Source organism: Lactuca serriola, chromosome 1, assembly GCF_051521515.1.
Source record: "Lactuca serriola cultivar US96UC23 chromosome 1, Lser_US96UC23_V15, whole genome shotgun sequence".
NCBI classification, from domain to species: Eukaryota; Viridiplantae; Streptophyta; class Magnoliopsida; order Asterales; family Asteraceae; genus Lactuca; species Lactuca serriola.
Window position 1 is genome coordinate 82,499,427 of NC_136408.1, and position 21,167 is coordinate 82,520,593.

Sequence of the window (21,167 nt, forward strand, 5' to 3'; positions counted from 1 at the left end):
CATCATTACAAATTTTTTTTTACACAAAATATTAGAATTTTTATAGACATGTAGACACACTTTGTTTATATAAAGATCCACTTATAACAATCATGGATATGAAAGAGGTGGAATTAAGGTTTACTTTGTAACAAATTTGTTTTAGATAATGTATTACCATAATAAAATTTTAAGTTTATTTTTATTTTTTCAACACTAGAAAGTATTACAAAAAAGAATTTCAATAAATATACTTAGGGTGTGATTTGTTTTTAACTAAAAGTGCTTTTTGGACACTTATGTCCAATGGACTTTTGATGTTTTCCAAAAGACTGTTTGTTTTTTAGAAGACAAAAATATCTCGAAAAAACTTTTTGACCATTTTCCTAAAAATATCTAAAAACAACTCTTCCGGTTCCTAAAACATATCCAACCACACCATCGACTGTTTTCCCTTTCATCAAGTTTTCGCCTTTGTTCGGTATGTTATGCCCTTCTCTTTTAATCCTAATTGTCCCCAAATGTTTCATCATTCTTCTTTTTCAACTTAGATCAACATTGCTTGTTATCTCATTCATGATCTTAAGTTCTAAATACGGGTATTGTTTGATCTAAACTTTGAAATCCACTCTTTGAAATTAACTCACCCTACCCCTCTTCAATCACCACTCAACTCAACCATCTCATTACTGAACTGTTTTTTTACTCTTCGATCAATGTCGCCAAATTTATGATTATCCCCTCTTCCTAAAAGTTCTTGAAAGCATTTTTTTGGCGATTTCCAAAAATGGATCGAGTCATCTAGACTCAAGAATCTGTGTTCTTTTACCCAGGTGAAAACAAAAAAAAAATGTGTTGATTTAAATATGTTGAAATGATATTGAGTTCCTAATTTTTGGACAAACCAACGGTGATTACCAAAAAAGGAAGAAAAAAAAACAAAGTAGGTAGCAATGTTATGGTATCTAAACGCGTATCGAGAAAAATTCTACAATTTAAAATTATATTTTTTTAATAGTGACAATAAGAACATCTATATTATTTTAAAGTTATGTGTTTTTATTAAAAAGAAAACTTTTATATATATTGGTAAAGTTTTGGATGTCTTATTTAAAAATGTTTTTCTAAATATTGGTATAATTTGGGAAAAAGACTTTATCTATATTATTGGTAACTTTGGTCATTTGAAAAGACAAATAAAAAAACAAACAATATTTTGTATGAACCATTTTTTTATAAAGACATGGAAAAAGATTTTTTGTCCCTATCTTCTTCCACATATATGAAAAATAACAAAAAAAAAACTAAAAACATTTTACCAGTTCAAAAAGAAACACCATCTTATTGAAAAACTCACAAAGAAACACCATCTTATTGAAAAACTCACAAGACGTTTTCCAAATATACCATTAAATGTTCATATCCTGCTATTGTCGTTTTAAAACATTTTATATGTCATCTAGTTTATCAACTATTTTTTACCATACACTATCACTTCATCAACTACCAGCTATTTCAGACAAAACCTAGCTTTTTAGATAAAAGTTTTTTTTTTTTTGCTAGTTTACCAAGCATAACCTATACAACATGGATTAGTGAAATCGATAAAAATACAATTAGGAGGTATACAACAAACCAGAATATGATATTATATCATCATATATTATAAAGTTCCAAACTATTATCTCACATTTATCCCCTTTCTTACTTTTTTTTTTATCAAACTCATTAATAAATCAACATCTTACTATACAAAAATATCCATAAAACAAAAAAGCAAAATCAACTTAATTTGTATTGCTAATAATCTCTCTCTCTTCGTCCCTTTGTAACTTGTTCCTTTTGCACCAACAAACATATTCCGGGACCCGTCCCTCATCTCCCATCACCCACGAATGCTCTGCAACCGTTTCGAGACTCATTCGCTCCATAGGATCTATTCAAACAAAGGGCAAATTTGTAATTTCCCTTACTGTATCTATTAAGTCGTTCTTTTTACATTAAAACAAAAAATACTAACCTTTGCAAAGAAGCCCTTCGATAAGGTTCTTGAGCATGGGGTTCATATCATCGGGGAGAAATATAGTATTATTAAGAATCTGAAAAATAAAACAAGAAATTAATTTAAAAAATATTATAATATTTAAAACATTTAAAATACAAAAGAATTTTTTTATACCTTATCGTACGTATCTTGTAGTGTGTCTCCAAGAAAAGGATATTGTCCCAATATCATACAATACAAAGTAACTCCAACCGCCCATGTATCCGCAGTTTTACCATGATAATTTTTACCTATTTATAAAAAAATAACAAAAAACAAAAATAAATAAAAAACTTGTTGAAACTATCTCGTATGAGAAGGGCATTTTCGTCTTTTGCACAGAACACAGACTTAGAGCTAGTCACCATCCCATCCCAAAAAGTTGAAATCTTGTTCCATTGACATCAGTCTCAATTCCCGTACAGTCTGTTACGTCATGTCCAGATTGTCAGACTGTTCTGTTTTTGTCATGTCATGTCATGTCTTGTACTGTATATTTACCTAGACAGCACTCGGGAGCGGTGAAAACAGGTGTCCCAGGGGAGCGGCGAAGCTTGTCATTTTCATCCTACAAATATATTTTAACGTTAAGAAAAATATGATTAACAATTAATTAGAGCTAAATGCAAGAAATAGCAACCTACTTTCCTACTTTCATTTCTTTCTATTATAGCATTGTACTTTCAAAAAAAATTATTATATTAAAGCATTATACTTTAAAAAATGAAAGTAGGATGCTATAAGAAACAAATTAATAAAAGTATATTGTTGTTTCTTGCAATTAAACATAATATCAAAAAGTAAACTTAATTTCATTACCTCAAAAACTTGGCTCACACTGAAATCAGCAATCTTAACATTCCCATTACCAGTTACTAGAAGATTATCAGGTTTTATATCTCCATGAACAACATTCTGAAATTTTATAAAAAAAAAAAAAAAAGGAAATGAGAACACAGAATATCAACTCATTTATCTGTTATCAAGATTTTGTGATCATTACAATGATAAAGATGCAATCTTGGATTTAAAGAAAATGTTTTTTTTAATATTGTAAAGAAAAATGTTTCATTTATTTTAAAATAAAATGGTTTTGTAATTTTACATGAGAGTGGAGATAAATCAATCCAGATACTATATCGCGCAAATATCTCCTTGCAAGATTTTCTCCTAGGCCACCTGGCGGGCCCGCACCTTCAAACACCCATTTCCCTTCAACATACTCAAGAACTACAAAAAAAGAATAAATAAATTAATCATTTATATAAAAAAAATAAAAAAATCAACATGAAAGTAAGAGTTCATAGTTCATAGTTCATAGTTCATACCCATGTAAAAGTGATCTGTGTTAGGATCATCAATCACCTCAACAAGATTCACTATATTCGGATGATTTAACATTTTCATGATTAAAACCTGTGAGGAAATTCCAAAAACAATTAAAAAAACAAAAATGGAAAAGAAAAAAAAATGTTTTAGGTTAAATTAAATTACCTCACGAAGAACATCAGTCATGGCTGTTTCAGATGGGGCAACACGTAGCTTTAATAAATGAGATTTGTGAAAAGCCTGCATTAACAAATTTGGAAATGGTGATTATTCTTATTACAAATTTACAAAAACATTTTATAAATTTATAAAGTATAAGTTGCAATTCCTAGTTTGAAATATGATCCAAGAACCTTAATGGCATAATGCTTCCCATCAATCTGGCTTCGATAAAGAACCTGTAGAACATGTAAGTTTAATGAATAAGGATTTTAATAATTTAATAAACTTTTATTTTTTGTATGTAAAGGGTTATAAATAATTAACTAGAAATCAAGTAATTAGTAAATTACCACTTTGCCATAGCTACCAGCTCCAATTTTACACTCGCGAACATACTCATTCACCATTTTGTTCCCATTTTCATCCTAAAAGTAACAAAAAAAAAACTAATATAAGAATCTTTTGAAAAAAAAAGTGAAAAGAAGCCAAATTGAGATCAAAGGACAACGATTACCTCTGATCGAATAACTTTGTGGGTTTCTTTAACAGGAAACTCTCTGCAAATTAATCCATTTTCTGTCCTGTAAATAAGAATCTCTTGAGAGGTTTTAGCAGGGTTTCTAAGCTCTTCATGATCTCCTTTTTCAGTATCTGTCATGTTGTCAGTATATGAGTGATGATCTTCTTCTTCTTCTTCTTCTTCTTCCTCATCTTCTTCCACCTCTTCATTTAATAACCCCTGTAGAACATAATTTCCCCCCTGTACCCTTGGCCTCTGATTCTTGTGTTTTTTTGCAAATGAAAACCCAAAACAACCACAGCAGCCCATTTATGTTACGCTTGCAGATGATTATCCCTGAATGAACATGGAGTAGTTGATGTTGTTAAATACTCCGTGAATTCAAATAGTCTAGAGCAAACGTTTATCAGGTTAATTAGAATATAAGTTGAGCAAAAACAAGTCAAGTTAAGCAAGCAATAACTCTGGAATAAAATAAACTCCTTTATTCCAACACAAGAGAATGAAGGAATAAATAATTGAGCATTGACTTTTTAAAACAGGCGTGCTATCTTTCAATTTCATATAACTTCCTTGTCAAATATGATAATCTCATTGATATTTAGTTGATCATATCATTTCAATAAAGTGAAGCTTTGAGTTTAGAACTGAGAAGGGAAATCGAATTTCAGAAATAGCAAAAAGTTGTGTAGGATTCGATTATGCTGACCTATGAAATTACAGGAAGGAGGCAATCAAGCCCTAATTAATCTGCTATTTGCTGAACTCCAATGGATGCCATTCAGAAAAATGGAAGAAACAGTTGATGAAATAAACCCCATTACGATTCAAAGCCAGCAACATCTCTTAAGAACAACTCTTCCAGTTTTTCTCAAAACCGCCCAACCCCAAATTTCCCGGCTTGACTCCACCAAAACGTTCGCTTTCCTTCAAATCAGCAAAAAGCAAAATTAGAAGCTACGAAATATACGTAATTCATATATACACATACTTAATGATTGTTAGAACTAAAAGAATTAAAGTAATCGAAGAGTGATTATCAGAATTCGGATTCAAACATAATTGATTACGCGAGATTAAGGCCAAAAATACGAATAATTACCTTGGATATGAAAGTTAGGGCAAGATTTGCGGATTTAGAGGAATATGGGAATGGAACAGCGGATTTATGAAAATATTTGGGGATTTGATTGATCGGTGGACATGAAGGAACAAAAATGAAACACTAAATGCAATTATTTGTAGTTGAAAATTGAAATTACAAGCAATCTTGCTGGAGGGAATACAAGCATCTGCTCATTGCTTCCCATGTGATGAGATAAGAGAAGGAGAGCGACATGGAGACAGAGAATGGGGGTGCATATAAGATTCCTTGTAGGTATCTAATTATTTCATACAATTCAACATTTTTATTTTTATTTTTGTTAAACATGTAACCTATTTTTGATTTTTTTGGTTATAAACATGTTACACGTATAAAGTATAAACATAAATTTTGATTGTCAAAAAGTAATAAAAAAACATTAGAAAACAAAAACAAGAAAATGATGTAATTGTATGTGTTTCAAGTTTTTAATTCAAAATTAGTTTATAATTTTTTTTTATTTTTTAAATGGACACTTTGTTATTGTTATTAAAAGTTTTTAGATTAAAGTTGAAGCATATGATGTGATAAGGATTGATGTTTTAATGATATTGTTATGTTTTGGTAATTTTTTTGAATTATAATATTGTATTAGAGAATAAAATGAAAGTAAGATGTAATAAATAAATCAATGAAATTATGTCAAAATGCAAATCGTGACAAAGTGAATATTTGCTGTATTGGAGATTTGGAGCAAGTTGTACATTCGTATACAATATTAAAAAAGAACTTTGCGAGTAATGAGTAATGACTAGAGGACCACACAAGAGTCTCTATATTTAAATGTTTATAATGTGCTCGTTTAGGAATGTATTGTAAAACTCACGATTTGATGTCGTTTGGTGGAAATGAACGTCAACAAAGAAGTAATGGAGAAAACTTGATATTGAGGTATCCCGATATGGTTTGGCTTTTTCATATTTATATATTACTTCAGTCCCATATTTATTGTCTACTTTTGATTTTTGAAATTTTTATTTTTCAACTTTAAACTTAAATATTTTCGATTTTGATATATAATATTCGATGCAAAATATATGAATGAATTGTGTTTTAAATATTTTTTTATTTTTATAAGTTTCATCAAGTAATACATAAAACAAATAAAAATATCTAAGGTCAAAGTTGATGAATAAATATTTCAAAAGTCAAAAGTAAACAATAATTATGGAACGAAGAAAGTATTAGAATTCGAATGAAAAAAAGGAACTCAAATAAGATCTTATCCGTATATATTGTATTTGGGACAGTTTCGAAGTGTTCTAAGGCAATTTAGGGTTCAATTACACACTTACAGGTGAGTTATATTGATTTTGGTTATGGATTAGTGTATTCAATATAGGTGATCGACACCCTTATCATCATGCATAGAAGAACCGTAGTTTTTCATCGATTAAGTATGCAATCTAAAACAACAATGACAAATGAAAAACACGCACAACAAGTCTTGTCAAATATGGAGACAGTAGACTTATCATTAGATCTGGAATTTTAAAGACTAAAGATTTTTTAGGCTTTTTTTGTGTTTTTCAATCGGGATTGGCCTTATAGGTTTAGGTCAAATTTTCTCGTTTATATATGTATGAACGGTCGTATATGTAACTGTAACACCCATAAAAACCACGTCAATTTAAAACTTTTAAATCATTCAAAACTCATAACTATTACAAATTTGTTTTCAAAATAGTTTTATATCAGAGTATCCCATAATCAAATCATAAAAATATAAGGAGGTGCACGATCACGCCTTCGCATTTCCGCGATCATCAGAACTACCTAAAACAAAATCAACAAATGTAAGCCCGAAGCTTAGTGAGTTCCCCCAAAATACCAACGCCATGCAAACTATATCAATATCATATAAACAAACAACATGCATAATGAGCTATCGGCCTGACTAGACTGCCTCGCAGGGCCATCAGTATATCTGAACCGCTCTCCGAGTCATCGGCACGTCTAGACCACCTACCAGGGCCTTCAGCCTATCCGGACCGCTCGTCGGGCCTTCGGCCTAACTAGTACGCCCTAACCGGGTCTGCATTCTATCCGGTCTGTCGTGGGTATGTTGGCTCAAGCACAAAGCATGGTCGCTGGTGGGATGTCAAGTCCACCAAGTAAATTACACCCTTTGTTTGCAAATAAAACATAATATAATGGTAAAAAGGGGGTATCGATCCTCGGAGAAATGGTTGTATTCAATCACCAATGCAATTTAAAAGAACTATTGTAAATAAACTAAGTAACTACAATTAAACTAAAAAGGGGGGTGTTTGATTACTTGAAAACTAAAAGACTTGAATAACTAAAAACTTGCAATTAAGCAAGATAGTGAGATGCTCAAATATTGGAGAGAGTTGGTTAACTAAGGCAATTCAAAACAATGAACATTTATGTGTTTATCATTAGGATTCAACATGAAGTTTATCATTCATCCCAAATTGGTTATAGCAATCATGAAGCATGATATGCCAAGATTCCTCTTAGGTAGTATGGAGGTTGGGGAAGCCCACAACACACCTTCTTAATCAAGATCAAGGGTTTAATTGAAGCAATTGAACCCAAGAAGTTAATTAGCCTTAAGAAAGAAGGAATCCCCAATTCCTAGAAGATGTCAACGCTTACACATCCATAAAGGAGCTATGATTCATAAACTAGAGATGATTTTTACCATCATAAAGCCCTTATTCTAAGTTAATTCAATGATTCAATGCAAAACCAAAGAAATAAACTAACAATAGCTCATTCAAGTGCCAAGCTCATGATCAAAGCATTAAACAAGCATAAGAAATATGATCTAGAACCATAAACATAAGATAATTGACAATCTAGCATGAATCCTTCAAAAACCCACAAACATTCAAAGGTTTTAACCAAAGTTAACCAATATAGAGAGTTTAGCCACTCATGGCAATAGAAAAACAATCACAAAAGTCTAATTGCATAAAGAAACTACCAATATCTTGGAAAGATGAAAAGAAATGAGTCTTCAAGCTCAAAAATCGCCTCCTACAGGTCTCCAATGGTGAAAAATCCAGAGTGTTGCTGATGGATCTGATCCCCCAAGTTTATGGTGTGCCAAATGACCAAAATGCCCAAACTGGGCAGTTGCGCGGGTACCCGGGCGACGAAAATTCCACCTGCGCAAATGTTGTTGTAATGTTATTGGCTCCTCATTCCTCCATTCCACCCTTCCACTACCAAAGATTCCTTTGGTCCCCTCCATATCCATGTGATTTAAACCAACCAATCATCATTTAGCTTCAAATATGGATGTTCCAAGCCCAAATTAATTATCCATAATCCATCTTCACAAGCCCACTTCATCCAAGCCTTTATCTTTTTAAGCCCAAATCTCCTTTTATGGATCCGCCAAGCCCAATAGCGCCTCGAGAGCCCACAAGTCCGTCTTCACTCTAATCCACGATCGCGATAAGCTCCAAAACCCTGCAAGATTCCTCATGCAAAACAAAAAGTCCCCGATACGATCCATGATAAAGAAAATAAAAGATATACAATGCAATACTAATAAAAAGAGCTAAAAATCTAAAATAAACTAATAAAAATAAGGAAATAAAATAAGTTATCAGTCACCTCAACCCAACCCCCAATCAAACAATCATGTGCACATAAATATCATACGCAAGCTAGAATGTACAGATAGTCATACATATCTAATAGATCACTAACATAACATCATCTTATAACCAGGATAGTGATCTAACATATCACTAACATAGCATTATCCTATATACCAGGATACAGACATAACCAGTCACTAACATAGCATTATCCTATATACCAGGATACCAACCTAACAGGTCATTAAGCATATCATCATGCAATAAACTCGGATACAAATCCGAAAAGGGTCGGCATTGGTACATTCGACCCTATTAGTATAGTGAGGACAACTCACCTCACAATGTCAATCGAAACTGAAATATCAAACTCCCAAATCACGGCTCCAACCACCAATGATCCACTTCCATAAATACCCAAATTACCAAAGTACCCTTAGAAGTCAAATTGCTCAACCCTTGGTAAAAGTCAAAGTCAACAGCAAGGTCAACAATCCATGTTGACCCAACTTGTCGAATGTAACTCCCTGACTCATCGAGTTCCTTCAGAACTCAAGAAGTTGTGAAAACCCTAGTCGACTCGCCGAGTTTCTAAACAACTCGTCGAGTCCATGCAGAACCAAAAACAAGCAATCTTCATCCGACTCGTCGAGTTGACCATGCAAGTCGTCGAGTCCCTTTAGTCCTTTTCCTATTCAGACGCCTTTAAGCAAGACCAAGGCTCCAAATTGTAGATCTAGCCTCTTAGGGCATGGTTACCACGTAAAGTTGCAAACTTTACGTGCATGCAAGGCCTTAAATGCCAAAACCAAGCTAAGGAAGAGGTTTAAGCCAAAGAGAAGGGGCAAAGCGTGATAAATTCAATAAATTTATGACTATGAGGGCTTAAAGGAGTCCATATTTGTAGTTACAACTTCAGATCATGCTCAATACCCTAAATTACCCATAAATATGCTAGAAATGTATTTAAACCCTTGAATGAGGAGATCTATCACTAGAATGATCAAGGTAACAACTTGTTACCTTCAAATGGAAGCTAAAATGGAGTAGGTACTGGATCTACAAGTTTCTCCTTGATCAAAGCTCTTGAGTCTTCAAGTTAATTGCACTAAAACCACCTTCCAAGCTTTTACACACACAAAATGGAAAGTAATACACGATTAGGGTTTTCTGAGGTCAAGGGGCGATAAGAGAGGCAGAGGGTGGCTAATGAGCCTTTAAATAAGGTGCAAAACCCTAGAAATTAGGGTTTCACATTCCAACTCCAACTCGTCGAGTAGGTCCCTTAAATCACGCGGCCATATTTGTTTCTACACGACGAGTTGGGGCATCCAACTCGTCGAGTAGGCCTTTAAATCTGAATATAAAGCTGTAAAATTTATACTTGGGATTCGGGATGTTACAATTATCCCCCACTTAAACTAGACTTCGTCCTCGAAGTCTGCTGCGGTGAACAACTCCGAATAATGCTCCCACATCTCTGCCTCCGGCTCCCAAGTTCACTCGGATCCCATCTAATGCTCCCATTGTACCTTTACCAAAGGTACTTCCTTGTTCCGTATAACCTTCCCTTTCCTTTCCAGAACGGCCACTGGCCTCTCCACGTAATTCAGGCGCTCGTCGACCCGTATATCATCGAATGACACCACTGCCTCCTCATCTAATATGCACTTCTATAATTATGAAACATGGAACGTGCTATAGATCTAACTAAGCTCCGCCAGAGATCCAGTCTATATGTTACTTTGCCAACCCTGGAAATGATTCAGAATGGCCTAATGTATCTGGGACCCAACTTCCCCCTCTTCCTGAAGCGAATCACACCCTTCCAGGGTGAGACCTTTAGGAGTACCATGTCACCGACCTGAAACTCCAACTCCGCTCAGCGTCGGTCGGCGTAACTCTTCTGCCGACTATGTGCGGTCTACAACCGTTGTCTGATATGTTGAATCATATCAGTAGTCTGCAGGACTACCTCGATTCTGATGGGTTTTTAGCACTCTAACTAGCATACAATTTTAATCATCAAACAAGACAACTAGTTAGGTAACTTACCTCTTAGTACAACTTGTAGTTCTTGGCCTTCAAAAGCTTTAGCACCTCAAATGTGATGCCTCTAATGTGTCACAAACACCAAGTGCAAAAGGAGGCTTGAGAGAATAAGTTGCTTAGCTCAAAATCAATATCAAACTCTAAGAATGATAGGTGTAACCGATTTTGGCTTCTAGGGGTGTCTATTTATAGTGTGTCAAGTGTTAGGGTTACATCCATGTAAACCCTAATGCACCATGACTCTTCATCTTACTTAGGATCCATGGGTTAACCTCCATGGACTATCCATGTTGGCTTAGCCCACCCAAATAACCATGGATCATTGGCCCACACTATAAGAATCATTGATTTACCAAATCAGTCCCAGTATATTTAATTAGTCTCTTTTGATCACTAAATTAATTCCAAATTAATTCTTGATCAATAATAATTAAATAATATGATTTCATATTAATATATTATACTTGTAATATATTAATAAATCACAATTAACCTTATTCTCAAAAGTCCATCCTATCAATTTGCATTGATGAAGGCAACCCAAAAGGATCATGCTACTCTCGGGTCAAGTACATACCAATTATAGTTATGGGCTTAGAAACTAAATCCAACTGGTCTGACCCATCACCCTGTGACCAACCTCACCCCAACAGACCGGGGTGTGGCATCTTCGTCCATACAACAACTCATAAGGTGGAGCACCAATGTTGGAGTGATAGTTGTTGCTATAAGAAAACTCTGCAAGGGGTAGGTAGGAGTCCCAGCTCCCACCGAAGTCAATGACACATGCCCTTAACATATCCTCGATGGTCTGAATGGTCCGCTCGCTCTGGTCGTCAGTTTGCAGATGGTATTCGGTACTGAAATACAACTGCGTGCCCAGTTCCTCGTGGAACTTCTGCCGGAAACGGGAGGTGAACCGAACATCTCGGTCTAAAACGATAGAGACCGAAACCCCATGACGAGCGACAATCTCATGTATATACACATCGGCCAGCTTCTCGGCCGATGAGCTCTCCTGAATGGGCAGAAAATATGCACTCTTGGTCAATCGATCCACGATGACCCATATAGCGTTGAAACCCTTTCTCGTTCTCGGCAATTTGGTGATGAAGTCCATCGTGATATGCTCATATTTCCATATGGGAATATCTAGAGACTGCAGCTTGCCATACAGCATCTGGTGCTCGGCATTGACCATCTGGTAGGTTAAGCACCTATCCACATACCAAGCGATCTCTCGCTTCATCCACAACCATCAATAACTCAAGCTTAGATCCCGGTACATCTTGGTGGCCCTCAGGTGAATAGAGAGGCGAGACTTGTGAGCCTCCTCTAGTACAATCTGTCTGACCCCCACCATACATCAGAACCCAGACCCGACCGCAACGGGTCAATAACCCCCGACTTGTAACACCCATAAAATTCGAGCCAAAAAACATTTTATCTCATTCAAAAACCATTAAGTTCATACAACTTGTTTTCATAATAGTTTAAACATCAGAGTATCTCCCATAACCATATCACATAAATCATAAAACATAAGGAGCGGTACGATCACACCTTCGCCTTGCCACGATCTCCTAAAGTACCTGAAACAATACACTTAACTGTAAGCCTGAAAGCTTAGTCAATTACCCCCAAAATACCAACCACACATAAACATACTCACAACATATCACAAATAGAACAACCATGCACATCGGGTCTACTATGTGTCTGGTCCGCCCGCACCGGGCCTTCAGTCCACCTAGTCCACCCTCTGAGTCTAGACATGTACATCGAGTCTACAATGTGATTGGTTCGCCAGCACCGGGCCTTCAATCCACCTAGTCCACTCTTTGAGTCTATAGTATGACTGGTCCGCCCACATCGGGCCTTCAGTCGGCCTGGTCCACTCTCCGAGCCTCGGCACGTCTGGTCCGCCCTCTTGGGGCCTTCAGCCTATCCGGACCGCTCGCTGGGCCTTCGGAATATCCGGTCCGCCCTGGGTATGTTGGCCTACAACACAAAACATGACTTGCCTCAACCCACCCCCCGTCAAACAACCATGTGCACATCAAACAATTAATCACATAATAATTCCTTAACCAGACAAACAGTCTAACATATCACATAGCATATCAACATCCTAACCAGGATTCCGACCTAACCGGTCACTAGCATAACATCACCCTATATACCGGGTACTGTGACAACCGTCAAATTCTGGTCAAGTCAAAGTCAAATAAAGTCAACAAGTCAAACCGGTCAACCAAACTAACCCTTGTGTACTAGGGCTTACATTAGGTGATTACTATACAACTCGCTATTCTAATGAGAAATCATAAATTGAAAAGTTCGTACATCTAGATTTCCTTAACCTAAAACTATGGTAAGTAACGAACCAAACTGATAAAACGATGTTGCATACTCACTGGGAGTGTGTAAGATCCTTAAACACGGCTTAACGGGGCTTACAGACCTTGCGTTGCAGAGCCAAGCACTCAAAAAGGTCATAAAAGAAGCCTCTCCCAATCTCTTTCGCTCTATCTCTCACTACCCCAAATCTCTCCAAGTATGTGAAATCTCTCCCAAATCTCTCTTTGTATGAGAAATCTCTCCAAGAATGTGAAATCTCTCACAAATCTCTATTCGTATGAAAAATCTCTCCAAGAATGTGAAATCTCTCCCAAATCTCTCTTTGTATGAGAAATCTCTCCAAAAATGTGAAATCTCTCCGAAATCTCTCCAAGATTGTGAAATCTCTCCCAAATCTCTCTCCATATGTGAAATCTCTCCAAGATTGTGAAATCTCTCCCAAATCTCTCTCCATATGTGAAATCTCTCCAAGATTGTGAAATCTCTCCCAAAATCTCTCTCAAAACCCCTTTCGATTTATTTTGATCATTTGGGGGCATCCCGATACTTGGTTTGATGAGAAACCACTCAAGGAGGGGAGATATTTTGGAACATAGCCCCATAGGGTCGAAGCCTCTCTACAGGGGCCAAGTCCTCTTGGATCCGAGGCCACATGAACTGAGTCCGAGGCCCTTGAGCAGCCGCAGTCTTCGGACCGCAATGGGGTAGTCGCAGCAAGCTGACCGCAGCAAGCCGACCGCAGCCAGCGAGCCGCAGCCTCCTGACCGCATCAGACCTCCCCCTTCGGACCGCAACCCCCTTTTCCTCTGGATCTAGTGCTGTTAAGGCCGGAGTTACCCTCCTGACTTCGGATTTTGCCACTTTCCACCCGATTTTCGACCACGACTCCGTTTTAAGCCCGTTTTTCATCATTTTAACGCGAGATTTTCTCCAAAAATCATATTTTAACATATAAGACCCTAAATACTCATAATATAAACATATATTTATGGAAATATTTATTTAAGAATAAAATCTATTAAGTGAGATCTTGAGGTGGAGTGTGGATCTTGCCATAATATTTGACACAAACAACCACCCCATGCCCATTCCTTTGACCAGCTATTGTACTCCCCACCACTCCTAGTCACCTCATGGTACTACCCCATGATGGGTTTTAGCCATAAGAACTTTCCTATGTGCGCATGCAAAACCCTAATGCTTGGATCTAGGTTTTCTAATTAAACATGCTTTGAATCCAATACTTCTAATGACTAATTAGGTTTAAGAACAATACAAAATCATATCTAGAATCATACATTTGAATCTCTTGTTTGATCTAGTTGTCTTGGAGCTCTAGAGTCACAATTGTAACTCCTCTAATGGCTTACAAACACCAAATAGCAAGGAGGATGATTTGAGAGAGAGGAAAGGGGACGAAATTCGGCCAGGGATTCTTTATTCTCAATGAAGTGTCGATTTCCCTTTGCCATAGGGTCTATTTATACTTGTAGACTCCTTAAGGGTTACAACTTAAACCCTAGTTGGATAATCTTCTCTTAAAGCAATCCATATCCTTTCCTTAGATATCCTTGGATGATTTTAAGCTATCCCTAGCTTCTAGAATTCGTCCATTCTCTATCCAATAAGGATTTACAGTCTAAAGTTTAACTATCAAACAATTGACAGTTTATACCCTCTTATTTAATTTATCTCTTTAAGTCACCAAATTAATACCAATTAATTTATGACTTATATTAATCAAATAACAATATTATTATTCCTTATATTATTCTCATAATATATTAATAATATTTATTCTCTCTTAATAAATCATCCTATCAAGTTGCTATGGTGAAGGCAACCCAAAAGGACCATGCACAATCGGGTCAAATATTTGCCTAATATAGTTGCAACCTTAGACACTATTCCAACAGTCTCCCACTTGGATAAGTCTAGTAACTATATGCACAAGTACAATTCGATTTGCAATCGTAGCTCTCAAAGACGCTGTCAAACTCTGATCTAATCAATCTTGTCCTTTAGATAAGGGATCATACAGTCCTCTGTTAGATATCATGCTGACAATTCTGTGGAATGATTAGTCAAGCATTTAGGTTTCTCGATCTCTGATTTATTTGACATAGAACTTAATCGAACACATCAATTCAGTTCTGACTGGGCCCAGCACTTAAGTCAAATCAAATCATCGAGCGGCCGAGATATCACTTTTACCTTCTTAGGATAAAAGTTACAGATAAACTTCGACTTATATGCATTTACTTATTCATTAACCAACTATACACAACAATGCGTTTTATGACACCGAGTTACTGATGCGTTTTCGCATTATCAATATACAATCAATTAACAAATAACAAACCATATATCTAGGTTTTAAGACTATATGATATTATCGTCTTGCGATCACCCTTTTATATCATATTCCATAAGGTGATTCCAGCAAGCACGGGTTTGTTCCAATGCTCAAAACCAGTTCATAAGCACTCATGAACGTCACAGCAATCTGCTATGTCTAATACCATTTAGACAATCTACGCACCAATTCACGACAATCTTCATTCATATCTACTTCCAACATATGAACGATTGTGGACAATTTGAATAATTCAATTATTCTTAATAAACTCAATTATTCTGGAAGTCAAAACATGCAAAATGAAACAATAGTTAAACAATCAACATAAGATAGTAACATTACTCATAAATAAAACTCCTTTATTTAATCATCAAATGTTAATTACATTTATCTATTACACGTTTCTACTACTATCTAATCTATGCTAATATCATCCTTCAGCCCAATACTCCTAGCATGTTGTAAGTGCTTAACCCTACTCAGTCCCTTCGTAAGCGGATCTGCTGGGTTATCTTCTGATGATATCCTCTTCACTACGAGTTGTCCTTCTTCTACACGATGTCTAATAAAGTGATATTTTCTGTCGATATGTCTTGATCTACCATGATCCCTCGATTCCTTGGTCAAGGCAACCGCTCCTTCATTATCACAGAAAATCTCCATGGGCTCCTTTATGGCGGGTACAACTCCAAGATCACCGATGAAGTTCTTCAGCCATACTGCCTCCTTCGACGCTTCGCTCGCTGCAATGTACTCTGATTCGCACGTTGAATCAGCTACGGTTTCCTGCTTGGAACTTTTCCATGTCACTGCTCCTCCATTCAGGGTAAAGACCCAGCCCGACTGCGAACGGTAGTTGTCCCTATCGGTCTGAAAACTGGCGTCACTATACCCTCGCACCTTCAAGTCATCACTCCCTCCGAGGACTAAGAACCATTCCTTCGTCCTCCGAAGGTACTTAAGGATATTCTTCACCGTAATCCAATGGGCTCTGCCAGGGTTCCCTTGATATCTACTAACCATGCTCAAAGCAAAGGCTACATCAGGGCGAGTACAAGTCATAGCGTACATGATTGAGCCAACTGCGGAAGCGTATGGTACTCGGCTCATTTATGCTATTTCAGCTTCAGTACTCGGACTTTGAGTCTTACTCAACTTGGCATTACTTTGTATCGATAATTCTCCCTTCTTCGAGTTTTCCATACTAAAACGTTTTAGTACCTTCTCTAAGTAAGTGTTCTGACTAAGTCCAATTAGTCTCTTACTTCTTTCTCTTACTATCCTTATTCCCAAAATGTAAGAAGCCTCTCCGAGGTCCTTCATAGCGAAGCACTTCCCGAGCCAGGACTTAACCTCCTGCAGAGTCGAGATGTCGTTTCCTATGAGCAATATGTCATCGACATATAGAACGAGGAAGCTTACTATACTCCCACTGGCTTTGACATATACACAAGATTCATCTTCGCTTCGTACAAATCCAAACTCTTTGACTTTCTCATCGAAGCAAAGATTCCATCTGCGAGATGCTTGCTTAAGTCCATAAATGGACTTCTCAAGCTTACACACTCTATTCGGATGCTTCGGATCCACAAACCCCTCTAGCTGAGCCATGAAAACATCCTCAGCCAACTTTCCGTTAAGGAAAGCGGTCTTGACATCCATCTGCCAAATTTCATAATCATGAAATGCGGCAATCGCTAGCATCACTCTAATAGATTTTATCTTCGCAACTGGTGAGAAGGTCTCATCATAGTCAACTCCGGGAGTTTGAGTAAAGCCCTTCGCGACCAATCGCGCTTTATATGTGTGTACGTTTCCATCCACGTCGGTCTTCTTCTTGAAGATCCATTTGCACCCAATGGTCTTACGTCCGGGCACATTATCAACCAAATTCCAAACTTGGTTATCATACATGGATTAGATCTCGCTATCCATTGCCTCTTTCCACTTTTCAGACTCCGGGCCTGCCATGGCTTCCTTATAGCTATTAGGTTCATCAAGATTTATTAGTGTACCATCACTAATATATGTGTCCCCTTCGGTAGTAAAATGAAAACCATAAAACTGGGATTGAACTCTAACTCTATCGGAACGTCTAAGAGGTAAGGATTCGTCAATCAGTTCAACCGGAGTTTCCTCCTCGGGTTGAGTGCCAGCGGTAGAGGTTCCTTCATCTATCAACTCTTGAATCTCTTCAAGCTCGATTTGCCTCCCACTGTCTCCTTGGCTTATGAGTTCTCGCTCTCGGAAAACTCCTCTCCTCGCAACAAAGACAACATTGTCCTTCCGTCTATAGAAGAGATATCCAAAGGATTTCTGCGGGTAGCCGATGAAAATATATCGCTCACTACGAGGTTCGAGCTTGTCGTGAGTATCTCGTCTTACAAAAGCCTCGCAACCCCAAACCTTGATATCTGTTAACGAGGGAGCTTTCCCTGTCCACATCTCGTGAGGTGTTTTGGCAACCTTCTTAGTAGGGACTCGGTTAAGGATATGGGCGGCAGTCTCTAAGGCATACCCCCAAAAAGAGATAGGTAGCGAAGCACGACTCATCATAGAGCGAACCATATCTAATAAGGTTCGATTACGCCTTTCTGCCACACCATTCAACTGTGGTGTCCTAAGAGGCGTCAATTGTGAAACTATTCCACACTCCTTGAGATAATCGTGGAACTCAAGACTTAAGTACTCTCCTCCTCGATCGGATCGAAGCATCTTGATTTTCCTGCCCAATTGATTCTCCACTTCATTCTTGAACTCTTTGAACTTTCAAAAGTTTCTGATTTTTGCTTGATCAAATAGATATACCCATATCTACTATAGTCATCGGTAAAAGTCACGTAGAAGCGGTTCCCATCCTTCGTGGTTGATCTAAACGGTCCACATACATCGGTATGTATTAGGTCCAATAGACCCTCACCCCTTTCGCAAGTACTTGTGAAGGGTGACTTGGTCATCTTTCCAAGTAAACAAGACTCGCACGTGTCATCTTCCCTAAGGTCGAATGACTCCAACACTCCATCCTTTTGGAGTTGGGATATGCGTTTCTTGTTGATATGTCCAAGACGACAGTGCCACAAGGATGCTCTATCCATACTATTGGAAGAATCTATGTTCAAAACATCATTTCCTAAGTTATCAACAATCATAACAGTTTCATATATTCCATTACATGGTATAGCTTCAAAATAAAAGACACCATTTAGATAAGCTAAAATAGAACCATTCTCATTATTAAAAGAAAATCTAAAACCTTGTCTAAACAAACCATGAAATGAAATGATGTTTCTAGCCATTTCTGGCGAATAGCAGCAATTGTTCAAATCTAAACATAAATTATTCCTAAGCACTAAAGAATACACTCCAATCTTGGTCACAGGCGACGATCTTCTGTTCCCCATGATTAGATTGATCCTTCCTTGCTCCACATCCCTACTTCTTCTTAGTCCCTGCACATTAGAACAAATGTGATAACCACAACCGGTATCAAGAACCCAAGAAATAGCATGATTAGAATCGTTAGATTTAATTGTGTATATACCTGCGAAAGATGGCTTGATCTTTCCTTCCTTGATGGCTTGCAGGTACTCTGGGCAGCTTCTCTTCCAATGTCCTATCTTATGGCAGTGGTGGCACTCTGTCTCCTTTGGGTTAGGGCAGGGCTTAGCAGGATCAACTTTGGTCCCACTAGAAGAGGCACCATCTCGGGCTTTAACCTTGCGATAGTTCTTAGACGAGGCCTTCCTCCTCTTTTCCCTTGACCAATAGCCAAGACAGGAGCAGCGGGTGGATTGGGAGTTGGTGCAACAGACTTGTCTTTGAAGTTGCTCTCAGCGACCCTCAAGAGACCTTGGAGTTTGCTTAGGGTGACCTCCTCTTTGTTCATGTGGTAGGTCATCCTAAATTGATTGTAGCTCAGAGGCAAAGAGTGAAGCACCATGTCGATCGCCAAGTCTTCCCCAAAGTCAACATTTAACTTGCGAATGCGGTCGACATACCTTTGCATCTTTCGCAGGTGCACGGTAAGAGACTCTCCATGACCCATCTTAGCGGAGATCATGTTAGTGAAAATCTCATAACGCTCTTGTCTAGCGTTTTGGTGGTATCTCTCCAATAAGTCTTGATGCATCTCGTACGGGTACATGTCCTCATAGGACTTTTGGAATTCGGAGTTCATGGTGGCTATCATGATGCAATGTACCTTCATTGCATCGCGCTCATGAGTTTCAAAAGCGGTCATTTCAGCCGGAGTAGCGATTTCAGGGTTGATTTTCTCGAGCTTCTCATCGAGGACATACTCCTTATCCTCACAGCGAGCAATGGTGCGAATGTATCTTATCCATTCGCTAAAGTTCGTTCCATTAAAGGTAACCTTTTGACAAAGGCTCATCAATGTGAAAGAACTAGTAGCAGCGTTGTTTGCGTTCGACATCTACTAATAGAAAGGACAAAGATAGATTAGAATATGAATCCCTAATTATCACCCAATAAGAAAATTAGGGCTAGGATCCAACAACAATATTTACATATTAGAAAAGGGATGCCGTAATCTAACATGCAAATAATATGAAGGTAAGCGAATGACGATTCACTAATTCTCCACCATAAAAACCTAACTATAAGTCCTAAATGTATTGAGAATTCCTAGGTTCGGATGAGATTCATTGAAACCATTCAATGGCATGTTTAAAATCTCGATATGCCCCTCTTGTTTGTGACTGGGATACCGAGGATCACAAAGCGGGTGTGAATTACCATGCAAATTCACATGGTGACTTCATTGTAACGATCACCTATTCGATGTGCCGGTAAACCACACACGCTCCATCGAACTATGATAAACAATGATTCACCCTTTGCCACCTTTGCTTAGAACCAATTAGTGTGCCGGTAAACCACACACGCTCCACTAACTTCTTAGCAAGAGTGCAAAGTGTGATTTCATGGGATTGCATCAATTCACTTTTCCTAAAGTAACTAAGATTGGGAAATTTAAAATATGTGTAGTTACTTTGTATTTCCTATTATACTTTTAATGAGAGGATGAGGTTGCCCTATCCTACCCGTTCGGCTAACGACCCTCCACCGATCAAGCAAGCGGTGGGTGTGAGTGTACACCCATTAAGCGTCATTTTATAGGCCGCAACCTTATACCCACCTTATAGATCGGCTTCGTGAATGAGGCCTACTAACGGTAAGACTAGCATTTTAGTTATACACACACACACACACATATATATATATATATATATATATATATATATATATATATATTAATCTTGTAATATTATATTAGTATAGGGTTGTATTTTAAACTTTTAAAAACTTAGGGTTTGAAATTTAAATTGTCTAAATTAAAACTTTTAATCACAAAACATAAATTTCAAAACTTGAGGACAAGTTTTAAACATTTAAAACATGGAGGATCAAATAACAAATAATTCCAATTAACAATTAATTTCCTAATTATCTATATTTGATTTATTCAAGATTTCTTTCAAGATAATTACCAATTTAATCAAAATAATTAATTAATTATCATATAAGGAAATTAAATTTTTTATTAGTTGGGTTACAACTTAAACCCTAGTTGGATAATCTTCTCTTAAAGCAATCCATATCCTTTCCTTAGATATCCT

The 21,167-nt window shown here is 37.2% G+C and overlaps 1 protein-coding gene across 1 annotated transcript; it reads right to left on the reverse strand.

Moving 5' to 3' along the window:
- Window positions 1-1,603: 1,603 nt before the first annotated feature.
- GRIK2 (geminivirus rep interacting kinase 2) lies at window positions 1,604-4,882 on the reverse strand. Its single transcript, XM_079031806.1, has 12 exons — window positions 4,744-4,882; window positions 4,029-4,370; window positions 3,865-3,939; window positions 3,706-3,750; window positions 3,518-3,592; window positions 3,352-3,439; window positions 3,129-3,253; window positions 2,843-2,938; window positions 2,525-2,591; window positions 2,159-2,274; window positions 2,000-2,078; window positions 1,604-1,915 (listed from the first exon to the last, which is right to left on the reverse strand). The coding sequence occupies exons 2-12, from the start codon at window positions 4,341-4,343 to the stop codon at window positions 1,767-1,769; spliced, it is 1,230 nt and encodes a 409-aa protein (XP_078887932.1). The 5' UTR covers window positions 4,344-4,370; window positions 4,744-4,882; the 3' UTR covers window positions 1,604-1,766.
- Window positions 4,883-21,167: the final 16,285 nt, after the last annotated feature.